Source organism: Terrapene carolina, unplaced genomic scaffold (assembly GCF_002925995.2).
Source record: "Terrapene carolina triunguis isolate 2854851 unplaced genomic scaffold, T_m_triunguis-2.0 Scaffold131, whole genome shotgun sequence".
In the NCBI taxonomy this organism is placed as follows: Eukaryota; Metazoa; Chordata; order Testudines; family Emydidae; genus Terrapene; species Terrapene triunguis.
The window spans coordinates 11,081,227-11,099,113 of NW_020664482.1; the positions used below are offsets into that span (position 1 = coordinate 11,081,227).

The 17,887-nt window shown below is 49.0% G+C and overlaps 1 protein-coding gene across 1 annotated transcript in view; it reads left to right on the forward strand.

Moving 5' to 3' along the window:
• Positions 1-17,887, forward strand: part of PASD1 (PAS domain containing repressor 1) — a 46,514-nt gene that overhangs the window by 18,774 nt on the left and 9,853 nt on the right. The window contains exons 8-14 of the mRNA XM_024210145.2: positions 1,562-1,731; positions 7,584-7,731; positions 9,964-10,045; positions 13,151-13,274; positions 14,307-14,416; positions 15,356-15,442; positions 16,983-17,141. Coding sequence (XP_024065913.1) covers positions 1,562-1,731; positions 7,584-7,731; positions 9,964-10,045; positions 13,151-13,274; positions 14,307-14,416; positions 15,356-15,442; positions 16,983-17,141 — 880 coding nt within the window. The remainder of the gene's footprint in view (positions 1-1,561; positions 1,732-7,583; positions 7,732-9,963; positions 10,046-13,150; positions 13,275-14,306; positions 14,417-15,355; positions 15,443-16,982; positions 17,142-17,887) is intronic.

Sequence of the window (17,887 nt, forward strand, 5' to 3'; positions counted from 1 at the left end):
GGCCCTGGTGCTGTCCACTGTTTCCCAGGATTCTCCCTCCTTTTAAATACAGAATCTCTGTTTTGGATTATTCCGCCTCCCCACCCCCAGCGGATTAGCTTACATTTTCCTCAGCTGAATCCATTTTGTTATTTCGTGCCCATATTTCAAGCACATTTTACGGTTCCCTGGTGGCACTGGCCTTCCACAAAATGGTACTAAGACACACCAAAGCAAAGGAAGCATAGAGGAGAATGTGCCTCTCTTTTTATGCCTCCAGCCTGTTCCTGTGCAGTTTAATTTTAAAACATGAACTACGCGGGGAATATATTGCCGCATTTACTCTAGAGGAGTGAACTGAAAATGCTGTAGGTAAACTGTGCCACCCTCCATAGTGTCATCACACCCAGCAGCCAAGTCAAATGGACAGTGAAGCAAAGGGAGGGACAAGAAGCCAAATAAACACAATATGGCCAAATTATGCCTTCCAAAGCAGATGCGGTGTTCCCACTGAAGTAACTGGGAGTTGCACATACGCAGCCGAGGGCAGAATTAGGCCTGTTCTTATGTACAATAGGTGTAATAATTATATCTTTGGTCCTGACTCGCAGTGTTGTGAGATGATAATTATTTCCCAGGTGTTACCATGACCTTCTTCTAGTGCGGTTTGTTTACCACTTCAGTATTGTAATTGCACCTTTTAAAAAAGTTCTCATTTTCAGCTCGAAAAGCTGTAATTTAGTATTGCATTTCTAACTGCTGACTTGGAATTGGAAGCTTGGCCCTCGTTTGGTTTCCTCCGTTCCCTGTTCATCTGCCATAGACATCAGAGACCTGGAAATCAGCTCTACATCTGTCTGAAGGAAAATCTTTGTTCTATAGAATGCACCGAAATCATTTTGCTGGTTTCAGTTCCCCAAGCTGTGCCATGGGAATAGATTACTTCTCTTTTACCTGAGCATGTCTCTACATCCACCGGAGAGTCCTGCTTAGGTCTTGTCTACATGAACACTTAGATTGTGGCAAGCTGGGGTGTGAATCTACCCCATGCTAGTCTGCTGCGCACTAAGTGTTCGTGCCGCTGGGCATTAAAAGTTCCCTAGTGCGTTTAATCTACGCTCATTGCAAAGCAGGGTAGATCAAAGCACACTATGGGACTTGGATTGCACGTCAGCAGGATCCACACGGAGAGTTAATGAGCTGGTGCAGGGTAGATTTATGCCCCAGTTTGCCACGTACTACGTGTTCATGTAGACAAGCCCTTACTATTTCTTCTATAGTTCCTCCCCAGATGACATTTGCACCCAGCCTACTGGATAATTTTACACAGTCTCCAGTGTATTATGCACATGAACATCCATAGTATTTCTTAAGCTAACAAACATGATTAATGAATGAGTCACTTGCATACATACGTGCTTTTCCATACACCCACATAATGAATAGGCCAGGAAACAATAAAGATACCTCCTCATTTACTCAGTTTTGACATGCTTGTCTTTATTTCTCCCTCTGATACAAAAAAATCGATATCACTCCCAGCTTTCTGGCAAGGAGATATTTGGTTTTTAGTTTGCTAAAGATCTACCAAATGGTCATCACGTCAGGTTTTGTATTTACGTCTTTCTCTTTGCTTTTATTCTAGGGCCCCGCCTATTATAGGTTATTTACCCTTTGAGGTTCTGGGAACGTCAGGTTATGATTATTACCACGCTGATGACCTGGAGCTTCTCGCTAGGTGCCATGAACACTGTAAGTTCCTTTCCCGTTGCTTGCAGGGAACTGATAACATGAGCTTATGAGAGTTGTGCAAAAATGTATATGTTTATTAGGGAAATTCTTCCCTATTCCTGTAAAATATGGCTCAGTTCATGCCTAACTAGAGAAGATGAATCCCTAGGAATCCATTATTTTATCATGGCAAATTTTATCAGTGAGAATTTCCCAAACAGGCAGATATCTGTTGTGTTTGGGCGCTGGAAGTCAGTCTCCCTAACATGCGGTTACACTGCGAAACTGGGAGCCAGAGCTCTTGTCCTCCGTTCCTGACTCTGCTATTGTGTTGCTGTGCAAACAACCTTGATTCTTGGCATGCGTCCGATGAAGTGGGTTTTAGCCCACGAAAGCTTATGCCCAAATCAATTTGTTAGTCTCTAAGGTGCCACAAGGACTCCTCGTTCTTTTTGCTGATACAGACTAACACGGCTGCCCCTCTGAAACTTGATTCTTGGGTTTTTGCTGATTGTCACAGCGGCTGGGCACTCTCCATTCCCATTGTCCTCAATGGGACCTTGCGTACTTAGAACCTCTGGAAAACGGGGCTATAATTAAGTTCTGAAGCAGGTTATAATTAAGTTCTTTGTGCCTAGATTACCCATCTGTAAAATAAGCATAATAGTGCCACCTCATTAAGTTGTTGTGATACTTAATTACTTACTATTTGTAAAATGCTTCTACCATACTGAGATGGTGTCTCAAGAAATATTGTGTACAGATTCCCTGTTGGCTAAAACGGGTGGTATCTGTCTGTCAGTCTGTCTCTCAAATCAATCCGAGAGGAAGGGGTAGTTTTATCAAAAGTGCAAAAGAACTAACTCTATAGGGCAGGGGTGGCCAAACTGCAGCTTGTGAGTCACATGCAGCTCTTTTACTGCTAAAGTCTGGCTCCCAGAGCCCCGCCATGTCCTCCCTTCTCCACCTACCAGACTGGGGCAGGGGGGAAGCTCGGGGCTTCTGCCCTGCAGCAGAGTGGTGGGGCCAGGGGCTTCTGCCAGATATGACTGGTGCCTCTTGAGGGGAGGGGCACAGTCGCCCCCCCCCTCCCAACAGCTTGAGTCATGCCCCACCAGGCACGCTTCCCTTCAGCAACCCATCCCTGCAGCTCCCAGCTTGCCTGCTCCAGCAGCTGCCATGCAGGAGGGAGACCCGGTGGCACCATGTGACCAAGCAGGGCCAGCAAACCCCCTGGCAAAAATCTCAGGGTGTGTGTGAGCCCATGTTCTCCCCTCTCCCCCCCATGCATCCCCTCTGGCTCCTGCCCAGCGGGGTGGGAGGTCTCAGGGCTTCAGCAGGAGCGGGGCTTAAGCTCTGAGCCCCGGCAGGTGCACCCCGGCTCTCGAACGTCTGAAGATCGTTGTATGTGGCTCCGACTGTCAGTAACTTTGGCCACCCCTGCTAGGTATGGTTGTACAATAAGGAACTAACGCGGGTGTATGTGTAACCCCTGCCCTCTGCTGGATAGAATCAGAACTGCTCAATGGTGTGTCACAGTCCTATATCGCTATAGGACCAAACTGTCTTAATAGCTAAAGCAGAATCTGAGTCTATCCAGCAGAGGGCTGTCTCCCTTGGAAACATCCACGGGAGGGGTGGGTGGAGGAGTAAAACCTCCCTGAACTTTCATCCTGGAGTTTTCCTGGGATTTTTGCAGGGACAGTTTTGAGGTTCCCTGACAGATTATGTGGATCCCAGGGGATCTGCAGCTGCCCATTGTCATCAGGGTGGAAGCTCTGTGCCTGCACTAACTCTGGAGCCACTAGCCAGCTCCCAGGTGATATGGCTTCATTGGCAAGATGTGGGCAGCTTCTGGCTGGATACCCCATGGGTGCTTATTCCCACCCAGTTTCAGATCTCTGACCCCACAGAGGACTCTCTGGGGTTGGGGATGAGAGGGTGGGTGCTGAATAGGCAGGGGCAGATGCTTCCCCACTCCATATCCTGCACAAGAAGATCAACCCAGAAAGTCTCCCTTGCACTGATAACTCTGGGGAACAATCAGGCCCAGTGTGTATGCGAATGTGCCATGTGTGAATGCCATTTTTTGGGGCAATAAGGTAACAAGAATCAAATGGAGCTCTGCAGTCGAGTTGCCATGGCCCCTGTGTCACACTTCAGGGCAACTGCAACTGTATTCCCCCTCTGTGGTCCAGCAAAGGCACCCATAGGCTTCTGGCTCCCCAGCTCTCACCTCTGATGGGCGGAGACATGCATCTGTCTCCCTCCCGACTGGGGTACTTCCAAGTTGCACAGCTTTGTGAATTCCCCACCAAGGCCTCCTTTGCCTTCTCCTCAGAGGCTGGAAACAGCATAATTGCCCACAGTAAAGTTACCACACAGCCCTTTGTAAGCAAGCACATTTATTCTTAAGGTAAAAGCAGTACAGAGAAAACATTAAAAACAATAAAAGAACCTACACGCATGCTAATAAGCTTACTAGAGATCACCCCAACTCTACCAAGGGCTCTGACAGGGGCTCAGTCCTTCAAATACCACACAGATGGTTTTCTGTGGTTACACATTCATGATACCTTTTGCTCAGAATAAGAACACCCAGGAATCTGAGTCACTCCTTTATCCAGCCTCGGTCTTTGATCTGGGAATAAGTAATTCATAGACAATGGGTTTCTCCTCAGGGCATAGCTTCAAAAGCGTTGGGTCCAGAGGTGGAAATTTGCATTTCCCTCCTCCCAAATATTTCCTGGGAAACCCACGCAACTTTGTTTATCCCAAACTTTCCTTCTTGTCTGGCCCATTGTTTAAAAGACTCCTTTGACGCTCAAGGGTTTACATTAATCATGTCTCCACCCTGGAGATGTGCCATTCAATCCCACAGTAGTACATAAACGTTTGCATTTTTAATGCAATGAATTCCTAAAATACATAAACTGAATTCAGTAAGGTTTGTCCAGGATATTTCAGGAAATTGCCATGTATGTCACACACTGGTATTATTGGTTACATGTCATGACCTGTAATAGTGTGTGCTGAATGTTCTCATTAGCCAGATTAGGAAGAACACTCAACCTGCTGCTATCTACCCAGTGGCTTGCTTTTAAGTTCTTCAGGGACCATCCATACCATGCCTGGCTTGCTTCTGCTACAATATACCATGCTGGTGTTACTACAGATCTCACTGGAGCTTGGACCTACTCTAAGGAGGGGCTGGGAGGTGGCATTAAGTAAATGTGGTTGTTTCACTACCTGGTGTGGGTTTGTAAAGCTTCTCTGGTATTGTTTTATGACCCCATATTTTTTTCATTTCATCTGAACCTGAAGCCTATAGGCACCTGAACCCCTATAAACCAGCTCTGTTCTCTGCCTGGGTTGTGCAGGTGGTGGGAGCATGCTCAGCTACCCCATTGGAGCCAGCCAGCCATGACGTAAATGCACACTGGAGAACCTTAGATGAAAACTCAGGTTTTAAGTTCCTTCTTAAGCGCTCAATTGCCCGTCTCAGCTGCTTCTGCTCTCATCAAGACGGAGCATTATATGCAACACTTGTAGCTCCCATGGGGCTTATCCATGCGTGACAGTCATGAGCCTCACATTGTAGTGTCCAAAAGGGTGCATTTTTGACTTCTCTAGCATTAAAGGCTGCATACATAGGCGCCGGCTTCCTCCGGGCCTGGGGGGGTGCTCAACCCCCTGCTCCACCCCGACCCTTTCCCCCACCTGACCCCTTCCCCCAAATCTCCACCCCCGTCCCGCCCCTGCTCTGCCCCAGGCCGAGCCCCCACTCCACCTCTTTCCCGCCCAGTTCCATCCCTTCCCCTCAGCGTGTCCCATCCCCACTCCTTCCCCTCCCTCCCAGAGCCTCCGGCACTCTGTGAAACTGCTGATTGGGGCAAGCGGTAGGCGCTGGGAGGCAGGGGGAGGTGCTGCTCAGTGGGGCAGCAGGTGGGCAGGAGGCACTGGGGAGTGAGGGAAGCTGGTTGCCAGTGAGTGCTAAGCACCCATTCATTTTTTTCTGTGGTGCTCCAGCGCCCATGGAGTCGGCACCTATGGTTGTGTATGTAATATAGTATATGTGGGTGGGTGGGTGACACCTTCCAGTACTATAGACCCAAGACTGTAGATGCAAGTATAGAATTTGGAATCGAGTCAGTTTCAAAGGGTGAGTTAAAAGTAGTTTCAGGTACTGCATGTGCTTCTCGGTCCCCCGGCCTTATCTTGTGCTTTTACATCCAGTTTTTTTCTTCCCTCTTGCTGTGCAAAAGACCCAAACCAACGACAGGGGACTGAGTGCTTGGCTGAGTACACAGAGGAAACAGTGAAAATGACTACACACAAATTGTGTCAAACGCATGAAGGAAACTAACTGAAATAATAGAGAAAATTGTTTTGGTCCAGCTATATATTATCAGCTATAATAATCTTTGGTGCTATCTGGAACAGTAGTAGGTAGAAAAATCCCATTCAGCCAGAAGTGTGGTTTTAAATTGACAATGTCTTTTTATTATCGTGTGCTTGCAGTCAAGGGCTTTTTACCAGCCACAAGGGCGAGTGGTGGGCAGGGAGGGGGCAGAGAGGAGCGAGTGGGGGGTCAGGGTCTTGGTGGGGAGAGGCAGTGCAGGAGCGGGGCCTCAGGGGAAGAGGCAGTGCAGGGGCAGGGACTTGTGGGAAGAGGCAGCGCAGGGGCGGGAACTCACAGGGAAGGGGTGGCGTGAGGGCGGGGCCTTGTGGGGAACGAGTGGTGGGAGGTCAGGGGAGAAGGGGTGGGGCCTCAGGGAGAACGGGTGGTGCGGGGGCAGGGCCTCGGGGGTGGTGCAGGGGGCAGGGCCGCAGTTCAGCCTATATAGATACGTAACTCTACTGGATCTGTGGGTGGAATCTGGTACTCAGGCATCTAATCTACCTACTTAGTTACTTATATTCCCCATCCCGATATTTTCTGAGCACCTCACAAGCACTAAGAAAGTTATCTGCTCAACTACCCCTGCATGGACAGGAAGTGTTGTTATCCGCATTTGGCACGTGGGCAATCTGAGGAACAGACGATTAAATGACTTGACCACGGTACTCAGGACATCTGCGGCAGAGCTAGGAAGTGACTCTAGCGCCCTTGGCTCCCAATTCAGTGCATTAACCACAAGACCATCCATTCTTCTCTGTGGGCCTCATCTAAAGCCCTTCAAAGTCAATGGGAGTCTTTCCATTGAGCACAGTGGGCTTTGGATCAGCTCCTGAAAGAGTTCAGTTGTAGACACAGTGAATTGCTGGTGCAAAATTGTGCCTGTAGTTTGGGAAGCCCTTTTAAAAGCCTGGTCATTAATATTACATTTTATTACATTTTTTTAAACAACCCTCGTTAAATGGTATTTTAAAAGGGAGATGTAAGTGGTTAACTTTAGACACAACTGGCTCTCAAAGGAAGACTTGGTCCCGCTCATATACCGTCTAATCTGTGGATATTTCAATTAGCAGTTAAACAGACTTCCACTTTCAGATCAGGGTTCTTCTATTATCAGCTTCCTGACTTTAAGCCAGCGATGTCTGAAATGCGTGCAGATAGACTGAGAAAGGGCCAATGTACCGTTCGGTTGATGTCATTTATAGGTCCTGTTCGCTGGCAAAGAAGCAGAATCTCTGCCTGTGCCAGCTATGACCATTTATAAAAATGAACCCCAAATATCGGAGCACTTTCTTTTTAAATTAATAACCGCAAATCAGATTAAAACTCAGCACCCGGTTGAAAATGTAAGCGATGTTGAGGACGGATTGATAGCAATGTTAGCGGTGTTAGACGGGACAGAGCATTTCTTCTAATCTCAATTACAATCAGAATGTAACGGTTATTAACCAAATTGTTTCTTTTTGTTTAATAGTGATGCAATTTGGAAAAGGAAAGTCCTGTTACTACAGATTCTTGACCAAAGGCCAGCAATGGATATGGTTGCAAACGCACTATTACATCACGTACCACCAGTGGAACTCCAAACCTGAGTTCATTGTTTGCACACACCTTGTAGTTAGGTAGGAATATGTGCTTAACCCTTTCTGTTAATCAGTGTGCTCATCCATTCCATTTTTCCATTCTTTTATGTGTTAGCCAAATATTTGCGGTGTGATTTGACTCACTATGATGATACATAGTTATATAAAATTATTATGGGTGAGAGCTTGGAAATTGTTTTTAATGTTTTCATTACTCACTTTTTGGCAACTAAGTCAAAAAGCCTGGAAGTAACATTTGGCTGAGTATATGACGTTCCACTTTTGTCCTTAGCCATGACACAGATACATCAAAAACTTAAAGCTGCTCATAACCAGAATGCTGTATGGATGTCAGTGTATTCATACACTTCTTTTTGAACACAGCTCTAGATAGTTGTGACTTGGAGATAGCTGTTTGCGTTACCCGTCTCTGAACTGTAAAATGTAGCACATGACACCCCCTAGTGGTGGTTCTATTGTACTCGTAGCATTAAATAATGTGCTATGAATCTTGTACAGTCTTGTTCTAGTTTTGGGAGGTTTGTGATACACAATGACTGGGTTGGAATCTGCTTCCATCTATGTCAGCGGTAAATTTCCATTGCCGGTTCGAACAAGACCGAGTGTATACTTAGAATGGATTTAGTGGAGGGTTTTAAAAAGAAAGTGACATACCAGTTTGGTCAGCTAATTTTAGTAAAATGTGAATTTATCCTTGTCTTCCCTGTTTGAGACTATCAAATATTTGGAGAAAAGCCCATTAGTAACCAGTCGTTCTGTTTAGATATTTTGAAACACAACCTTAAGAGCATCGTATCCTAATAAGTAGGCATATGTGGGTAGAATGATATATGCTAGTATAAACCACACACTGAGAGCTGTTTTAATTTGAATGCATTCATGATGGTACTTACATATCTTGAGGCTTGTTGATTCTGCCCTGTTTTGGGGAATTTTTAGATCTTTCTGTCACCTAAGGTTCCGACCTTATGGAGTGTGAGCATATATTTCTGTCTCTGCCTCTGGTACATGCTCATCCTAAATAAAGTCCTAGACACCCATCAAATAATTCAGGTTGAACATACATTTTACTTAGTAAAATAGAAAAATTAATAGAACCTTGGATTTGAAAGATGAAATAAAGGAAATTTGCGGCTAAGGGGCCAGATTCTGAAGCGGTGTAAATGGGCAACTCCCAATTGACTTCTTAATGGATCTGTGCCCATTAACCCCACCTTAGGATCTGGTGCTTACCCCAACCTTAGTTCTAACACTGTACCCTTGACCACACTCTATATACGTACTGGAGAGTCTCTGAAATATCTCCTGGATTTTAAGAACTCTCATAGTTAAATCTCAGGTCAAATAAACCATTAATGTTTTATTATTTAAAAGGCAGTTAGTAAGAGTTGCAAGAGAGCTTAGACTCTGAGGCACATTCTCCAAGGATCTCAATGGGCTTTAAATTTGGCTCATCACTTGCCATCATTCCACATGCCCAGCTTCCACTGAAGTCAGTAGGTAGATTTGTATTCCCATCTGTGGTGATACGTGGTGCTGGCTGCATGCTTTGAAAATGTGCCACCCCATGACTGAGAGGAAGGTTCCCGCGCAAGTGTGACACTGTTCAGTTACAAAAACAGGGGTCACAGCCATGCAGGCCTTCCTCAGGCGAAGCTCCCCGGAGCACAGCTTGAGTCCCATTGAGCTACTGTACCACTGTTATTAAGGCACACAAGAAATTGGCTACAGGCTGGAAGCTGTGTGTACCTCCTACTGTCACTTACTTGCATCAGGACTGTTTCTCTGACAGGCTGTGGAGAATGGGAAGTTCCTCCGTGAAGGTAATTGTAGTAAGGATGAAGATGCTCTTTTTCCCCGCTGTTCACAAAGGAACATAGTTACAGAGCTTTGCTCTGAGTATCGTTTTGCTTGAAGACATTTAGGGCTGGAATCTATAAATCAGCGTCTCAGTTGGTGCCCCAGATTACATGTGCAGCTTCTTGCATCTGCTCTGCAGTTTTGCATGTGCAAATAGTACGTGTACACCTGTAAATCGCAAGTAGACCATAGAATACTGTCCCTTTTGCCCACGAACAATTGCGTGTGTACAAAGCTGCAGGTACAAAATAAGAGGTCCTCAGAGAACTGTATATCAGCTTAGCGATCATTAAGGAAGCAGCCATTGTTTTTATTTCACAGCCTACTTTTCACTTCCAATAGGGAATAAGAATTTTGTTCTAAATCTCTCTTTTTTTTTCTCCAATGTAGTTATGCAGAGGTTCGAGCTGAAAGAAGGAGAGATCTTGGCCTTGAGGAGTCATCAGTCGAACTGGCCTCTTCTTCTTTGAAGGTAGTGCATGCTGAAGGGAACGAATAAAAGGAACTCATTAATGTTAGAAAAACATATGGACTACGCCTCCCCTGTTTCCCTGTACTCACTTCAGCCTCCAAACCGGCTAGTTCTTTATCTTTCAAACCCGCTAGGAGGATTTTAACACTGCATTGCACTACAATAGCTCGTTTATAACAATGCAAACTCAATGATTGCATCGTTATTATACCGCTAGGTCAGATCTCCCGCTCTCTCTGAGACCTTTACCCAAATTATATCTTAAGCCACCTCAGTTCAGTAGAAGAAAAGAAGCTATTTTACAAGAGAGCAGAATGAAGTTTGTTAGATAGTAAATGATGTACTAACGCTCAGTACCACCGACATACGAGACACTGACTACAGATCAGTACCACAGTGTTTGCCGCTTTTATGCTGACTCACCATGGATAATCAGACAAAGATAGGAAGTGAAGGGAAAAGAATGATTTATTGGTTTTTTTTTTCCCCAGGTCTCAGCCATATTTGCAAGGTTGGGCTGGATACAGAGGGAGGGCAGAGCTGTGATCATAGCAATAATTTCCATTGTTTGGATCAATCGGGCATTGTCATTCATGCTCAGTTAACAGGGTCATTTCAGTTTCGTTTAAGTATATCCACCGAACAGCTTCAAAACAAGACATTGCAAAGTAATCGCAGGTGGCTCGTTGGGTAATCGTTTGGGGTTATCAATCTGCTGGCTTTATAGCTCTTCAGATGTTACTTTAGAAAAGCCATTTCCAGGGAGGTGTAGGGGGGCTGGTTATATAATAATAACTCTTTAATACACTGTGGTCTTTACATGGCAGACTGCTTGGGCACAGTGGATCTGATTGCTGAGTATGTGTGTGTCTGTGATTTAGATCTTTTTCAGTCCATGGTGTATGTTGGATAGTTTACTGTCTTAAAGAGCTTCTGTTGCATTCAAGCAAACACTCATTCTAGCAAACAGCTCTCACTGACCTGCCGGGGCACTGCTTTCCTGCATTTTCTTTCCCATCCCTGTTGATTGCCAGGACATTATTACCCAGACCTTGAACTGAACCTGGCCAGCCTTGAGCGGCAGGAGGGATGAAAAAAGGACCAGCAGCTCTGTCTCTACCATTGGAGGGAGAGAATGAGGAGGAGGGGTGAGAGGTTAGCATGATTAGCTACCTGGATGGGGGTGGAAGGCAGGCAAACAGTGTGGGGAACGTGACTGGCTTGGCCATCCTGTCGCATGAGAGAAGGGCAGTTTTGCCCTCAGTGTACATAAACAGTCTGCTGGGTGGCCTGTTAGTGCCCTGTTGGTGTAAGACCTCGGGCTCCTGTCGTGATTGTGTAGAGGGCGGGGATTAGGCCAGTCCCCTCTCCAAATATTTTGCCAGACCCCCTTACTCGCTAGAGTAGCTCCATTGGAGTCAGTGTGACTACTCACGTGGGGAAGGAGAGCAGGGATCTCAGCTTAAACAGACACTCACCATCTGGCATTGGTTATACAAGCTAATCAAGCTGCGGCCGATATCCCCCCAGATTGGTCTGTGTCTCCTCCCAGCCCCCTCCCACCGCGTCTGCAACAAACGAAATCTTTCCCTTTTCCAGCCAGCCTGTTCCTCCTGCCACAGTCACTCGCTCATTCCCCAGTCACCGCCCAGCCTGTCATAGCCAACGAGCTGGGACATCCCTGGAGAAATTGGGCAGAAGGCAGCTAATTATAAAAGCGCGCTTCTATTTATACACCAATCGATTGGCAATCAGCAGCGATGGGAGCAGCGCACGGTCATGCAGTAGGGGAGTGTGTCGTAAAGAGGGTTGGAGGTGACGCCGTGTCCTTCTCATCCAGCCTCCTCTCTGTTCTGAGTCTCACAGGCATTGGCTTAGTGTATGAGGCACCAAGGAGTATTATTATTAGTCACTATCTATAGTACAGAGGCCCCATTGTGCCAGGCACTATAGATTCAGCTGGGAAGAGACAGTCCCTGCCTGTAAGCACTTACAGTTTCAATAGACCAGAGGGAGCGCTGTCTCTGGTTGAGGTGGTGGGCGATACTGAGGTTACCCAGACGGCATGCGATGGAGGTGGGAGTTGAACCTGGATCTCCTGAGTTCCCAGCCACTATCTTAGCCACAAAGCCATCCTGCGCCTGCCCTCACACACACAGTATTAGGCAGATCTCCAGCCACGGGGGCTGGGGAGGAATTTCCCTCTGTGATGTGATGGCTTTGCCACGCTGGAGGCTGAGTTGAGGGTGGGAGAATGTCGCCTTCCTGTGATGCATCTTGGAAGGGTGTACACTGAAGCTAGGCTGCAGCATGAAGATGTGGTGCCATAACTGTGGTGTCCATTGGGCTGTCGCCTCCAGGAGCTTGGGATGGGTCCGTGTGATAGGAACCTGCATCATCCCAAAATCTGAGACAGGTGGGGGGTCCTGGGACAGCAGAGGCAGGAAACCGTGAGTGCACATGCAGATGTTCTGCCAGGCGCAGGCAGTAGGCGCGCCCACCGAGGAGCCCAGCTCTTACTAGGGAAGGCAGCTAGGTGAGCGCCTGAGGGTCACCTCTCCAAATGAGCACATTGTTGTGCTCACTGTCTTCCAGGGCTAGTGCTTAGGGCCACCAAGAGCATGTCTGCACTGCAGTCCAAGGCAGGATTGCAGCACAGTAGGCGGACCTGCGTGACCACCGCTAAAAATAACAATATAGATGCAGCAACACGGCTTCAGCGCTGGCTGTACCAGCATGCCAGGGACCCTGGGTGTGCACGCTCCTTGCCGGCCCATGCTGAAGACCGGGACACCTCATCTGTGCTGCGATTTTTCAACTGTGCTAGCGCAGGTAAAACTAGCACCGGTACATCTACCCCAGCCGCAGTCCTCCCTCAGGCTGCAGTGCAGCCCTCCCCCAAGGAGCCATCCATAGGTCTCTTTTGGGCAAGCTGCTTGTTGTTTCCAATCACCCAAATTAATACTGTAGTGGCAGCTGTGGCCCTTTAAGAACCAAACGCCGTTTTTGTCTGAGAAAGAGCCACGATCAAGATTCAAGGGGGTTCAAGCTGATGTTGCTTTTGTGCTGCTAAGGATGTTGCTGTCTGTGTTTTATTCACTGCAGAGTCACAATAGTTACCTAGACATCAGGCAATGTGGAAACAACCAAGAAACCAGCAGGGACAGAGTGTCTGTATCCTCGCCTAGCTCCCGGCGATCTTCACACACCGCACTCTCCGACACAGCATGTACGTATCCTAGCCAGCATCGACAGAGCCCAGCAAAGGCGAGGTGCCGTACTAACGTATTGGCCGCTTCAAAAATCCCTACACCTCAAATCTCAGTTGGAAGTTTTAAACTGTATCGCGACACCTAAAAAACCGTGTGAGGGGACAGTCTGCTGATTGGCTAGTTTATATCTATCACAGCCGTCTGAACCCAGAGTAGCCCCCTTTGACATCTTTGGGGCTCCCCGGGCACCAGGATGGGACCACGCCTGGCCTCTGAATGCACCGGCCTTTCCCAGCAAATGTACCACAGTGAAGCTGCCAGGGTTAGTGAAGGCTGTGTCTTCACTGACAAAGAAACGGTGTGTTTTTACCATACGACAACTACCGCGCATTAGTCACCCGGCTGTGGAAGCAGAACGCAGACAAGGCATCTGTAGTTTTACCGCACGGTAAACTAGGCGAGGCCAACCCTGGGCGGGAGTTTAGCACGGGCCTTGCCTCGCTCCCTCACGGAGGTTCAGAGCCTCGTCCCCATTGGGATTTTACAGCGGGTTCGCTAACACGCTTTGGTCATCTCGCTGTAAAACCACCTTTTTTAAGCTGTGACGATAAAGCCCAAGAGCCCAGTGCTTGTGAGAGGGGTTAATCGAGGGAGGAGGCAGAGAGTTTTGGCCTTCTTGGTGGTCCTCCTTTCCCCAGCGAAGACACCTAGATACTGCAGCGGCAGGTGCCTTGGAAATATATGTTGTCCATGCAGCCAGGCAGGTGGGGTTTGGGCAGTGATTGGGAATGGGGCGAGAGCCAGTGAGTGCAGAGATAGGGGAAGGTTGTGTGAGGAGAAGGCGTGGGTGGGTCAGAGAAGGAGATGACTATTAAATGAGCAGAGAGGGTGTTAGAGCAGATATTTTTGTGAGGTCCAGCAGTGTCTTGGGGCGCTGGGTAGCAGCTGGGCCTGCCACGCCTCCACTCCTTCTGGTTCCGTTAGAATAGGAGAACCCGTCTGATGGCCTCATGCCGTTACTTCATCTAAAAGGAACTTATCTTTTGCAGCCACATCATCCATGCGGCACACAGAGGCCAGCACTCCCACCAGGCAATCAGTGCCGATGGGTCAGCAGGAGAAGGCGTCTCTGAGGCTGGCCTCGAGCGGGAGCGCACAGGTAGATAACCCTGCGAGCGATGGCCTTTCCAGCGTGCGCTTAGCAATGCAAGGGGGAGACAGTGATTTCGGCGGTGGTGGGTTTCGTGGGGGGGCAGGTGTTGGTGGCCTGTGATACACAGGAGGTCCAACTAGCTGGTCTGGTGCTTCCTTCTGGCCTTATGAATAAGAAGCTTCTCCCTGGTAAGGTGGGCTACTGCACAGCCCTCACACAGGGCTTGAGATGACCCACAGCAGAGCAGCAACACGGGGTTGTGGAGCACGGCAGAGCAGTCTGCACTACACCTCCACATAGGCAACAGCGTCCGTGCTTGTGTCGCTCAGATAGCTACAGTACCCCAGGCCAGTGTGGTGGGGGAAACGTGCCTGCTATCCCAGGCCATAGACTGGCTTAGTACCCGGAGGAGAGGGCACTGCAGGCCTTGTAGTGCCTGGGGTTGACTTTTGCTTGCCCGGACCCAGGCGAAGCCCAGTTTTCTCAGGGTTTGTGTGGGTGAAGAGAGTTTCACCTGGAAAGGGAGTTTTCAAATAAAGATTTGCAATTAGCGGTGGTAAGTGGAAGAGGCCAGATTCATCCTTCCAGCTGTGCTGCCTCCAGTGGAGTTACCGAGGGCTCGCTCTGTCCCCAAGGGAATGGTCGGCACCTGTTTCAATTGGTAAAACTGCCAGTCGGTCACTTATTCCAGCCCCACGTGGAGCGGTCTCTCCAACTGTAAACGTGTGGCACACTAAGGTCTCAGAAATGCGAGGAATTCAGCAAGGTAGAATGGGCGTGTCCACAGGCCACGTGAGAATGTCTTCCCTTGTATCTGGCCAGCGCTGATGCTTGGAGAGCGGGAGTCCCTTGGGGTAACACATTTGCTTCTGGCACTCGGTAACTCTCTTGGCCCTCACGTCAGGTGCACTGTGGTCTAAACCAAACCATTGTTCTCTTCCCCAGGCAATAGTAACTCCTCAGGCATCCGCTGAACATCTCACTCAGCACCATGTGGCCCAGCCAACAATTCCCTCGCAGCAAGCTGTGATGGTACGTGGTTTGGTTTTGTGAAGATCACGTTAGCCCTTGCATGGCCAGCAGATTGTAACATTATTGTAGCATAAGGAGAGGTCTGAAATCATTGCCCAAGAGACTCAACTAAGGCTTGAGTTAGCAGCGCTTTTCCTCATTGCTGGATGCACCAGTTTTGAGAGCTGGAGACCTTTGTTCTGGTTCCAGCAACAGCGTTCTCCCGGGTTATTTTAACTGGGTCTGTGCCGACGCCGTCGAGCGGCCCATCGGAGAAGCATACGCAGGCAGGCCCCGCCGATGACGGTTCCTGAGCACTCTGTGATATGAATGATACTAGCGTTAGCTTAGCAAGCTACTTGGGTCAGAAACAAGAATTTGACATGCTCCTAGTTCAGCTGTTTGCATCCCTTCTTTTGCTCTTGTTCACTCAGGACTAGATCCTGGCATTCCCCTGAGTAAGGGGCATTGTGTACTTGCACTGCGCCATGAGCAGCCCAGGGACCGAATTGTGGCTCAGAAAGTCACAATCCGGGCCCTGTTTCCACCTTTGCTCTAGACCAGTGGTTCTCAAAGTTGGGCCGCCGCTTGTTCAGGGAAAGCTCCTGGTGGGCCGAGCTGGTTTGTGTACCTGCAGCGTCCGCAGGTTCGGACGATCGCGGCTCCCATTGGCTGCAGTTCGCCGCTCCAGGCCAATGGGAGCTCCGGGAAGCGGCGCAGGCCGAGGACCGTACTGGTCGCCCTTCCCGCAGCCCCCATTGGCCTAGAGAGGCGAACCGTGGCCAGTGGGAGCTGCGATGGGCTGAACCTGCGGACGCAGCAGGTAAACAAACCGGCCCGGCCCACCAGGGGCTTTCCCTGCACAAGCGGCGGCCCTAGTTTGAGAACCACTGCTCTAGAGGGAGGAACGGCTCATCAGCTCTTGACCCTGCACACAGGCTGCTGATGTGGGTAGCTGCACAGGGACGTCAGGGGGCACCTCACAGCCCCTTACTCCTTCCACGTGTATAAGGTGACTCATGACTGAGCTCTTACTTTGGGCTCAGGTTTTCCACTGACTTTTCCGGGAGCTGCATCGGGCCTGTAGCCCATTCAGAATCATTTTTAGAGTCAAGTGCCTTCCATTGTAAGGCTCATCGCAAGCTCCTGCCATTTATCCATTCTCTTTTGCAAGGAAGAAATGGAGCAAAGTAATGATAACCAATAAAACGTCACTAGGGCTGCAACGTTTGATAGGAAGAGTAGACAGCTTCCTAATAGAAACCTGACCTTTCCAGTACAAGAATAGAAAGATAACCAAAATCTGATTCACCACTGGGTGACTCCACATCTATGCTCGGTGGTGGTACACCGGCGTGAGATTCTAGTAACGCAGTGGTGCATCGACTTGCAAGTGTCCAATGTGTAATTTTTCAATATAGTCATCTTTTCCAGGGGGGCAGCTCCCCATATTTTGAGACGCCGTCTGTCCTGCAGGAGAGCATTCGCTTTTCTGCAGTCAGCAGCAATATTAGTTCATCCAGCGAGGTGCTAACTGTGAGGTGTTTTCTGTTCTCCGCAGCCAGTGTACCACTTCCCAGCCCAGTTAGGGATGATGCATCAACTAAAAGAACAGCTGGAGGAGAGGACGCGCATACTGCAAGCTGACATCAAGACACAGCAAGAAGAGCTCCATGTTATCAAAGAGCAGCTCCAACTAGTGCAAGATTCCAATCTGCAGGTCTGTGAATCTGTTCCAGTGCCCCTCGCTCTCCATGTCTGATTCCCTGGGCCCAAAGTATCATTTGATTTTATCTTAACCATCAGAAGGGTCCAGACGGGTAGGAAAAGAGCCCAGTGGGCAGGGGTGAAAGTAAGTCCAGTGACTTACCGATACGCTGGGGCCAGCTCTGGCCCCCGGAAGGGGCGGAGCCTAAAGCAGAAGGGGCGTGGCTGTGGGAGTCAGAGCCAGCCCCAGCCCACCCTGTAAGGTAAGTGCCCCGTCCCCACCGGGGTAGCAGCAGCAGCCTGGGGCTCCGAGGGCTATTTAAAGGACCTGGGGCTCCCCTGCTTCTACCGCCCCGGCCCTTTAAATAGCCGCCAGAGCCCTGGGGTAGCGGCGGTGGGTCTCCAGCAGCTATTTAAAGGGCCCAGGGCAGTAGAAGCAGCTGAAGCCCCGGACTTTTTAAATAGTCCCTAGAGCCCCGCAGCCCTACCCCAGGGCTCCAGCAGTGGGGCTCTGGTGGCAATTTAAAGGGCCTGGGGCTCCAGCCCCTGCTGGGAGCCCCAAGCCCTTTAAATTGCCCCCTGGGGAAGCCGGGCCACCCCGGTACGGCAAACCGGCTCTTGCCGGTACACTGTACCGGGGCGTACCGGCTTACTTTCACCTCTGCCAGTGGGGCATTTTCTCTCCTGCCACAAGGAAAAAAATGAGAAATAAACAGCGTCGGCAATGTATTCCTAAGCCCTTGAACTGTTGAACCGTGA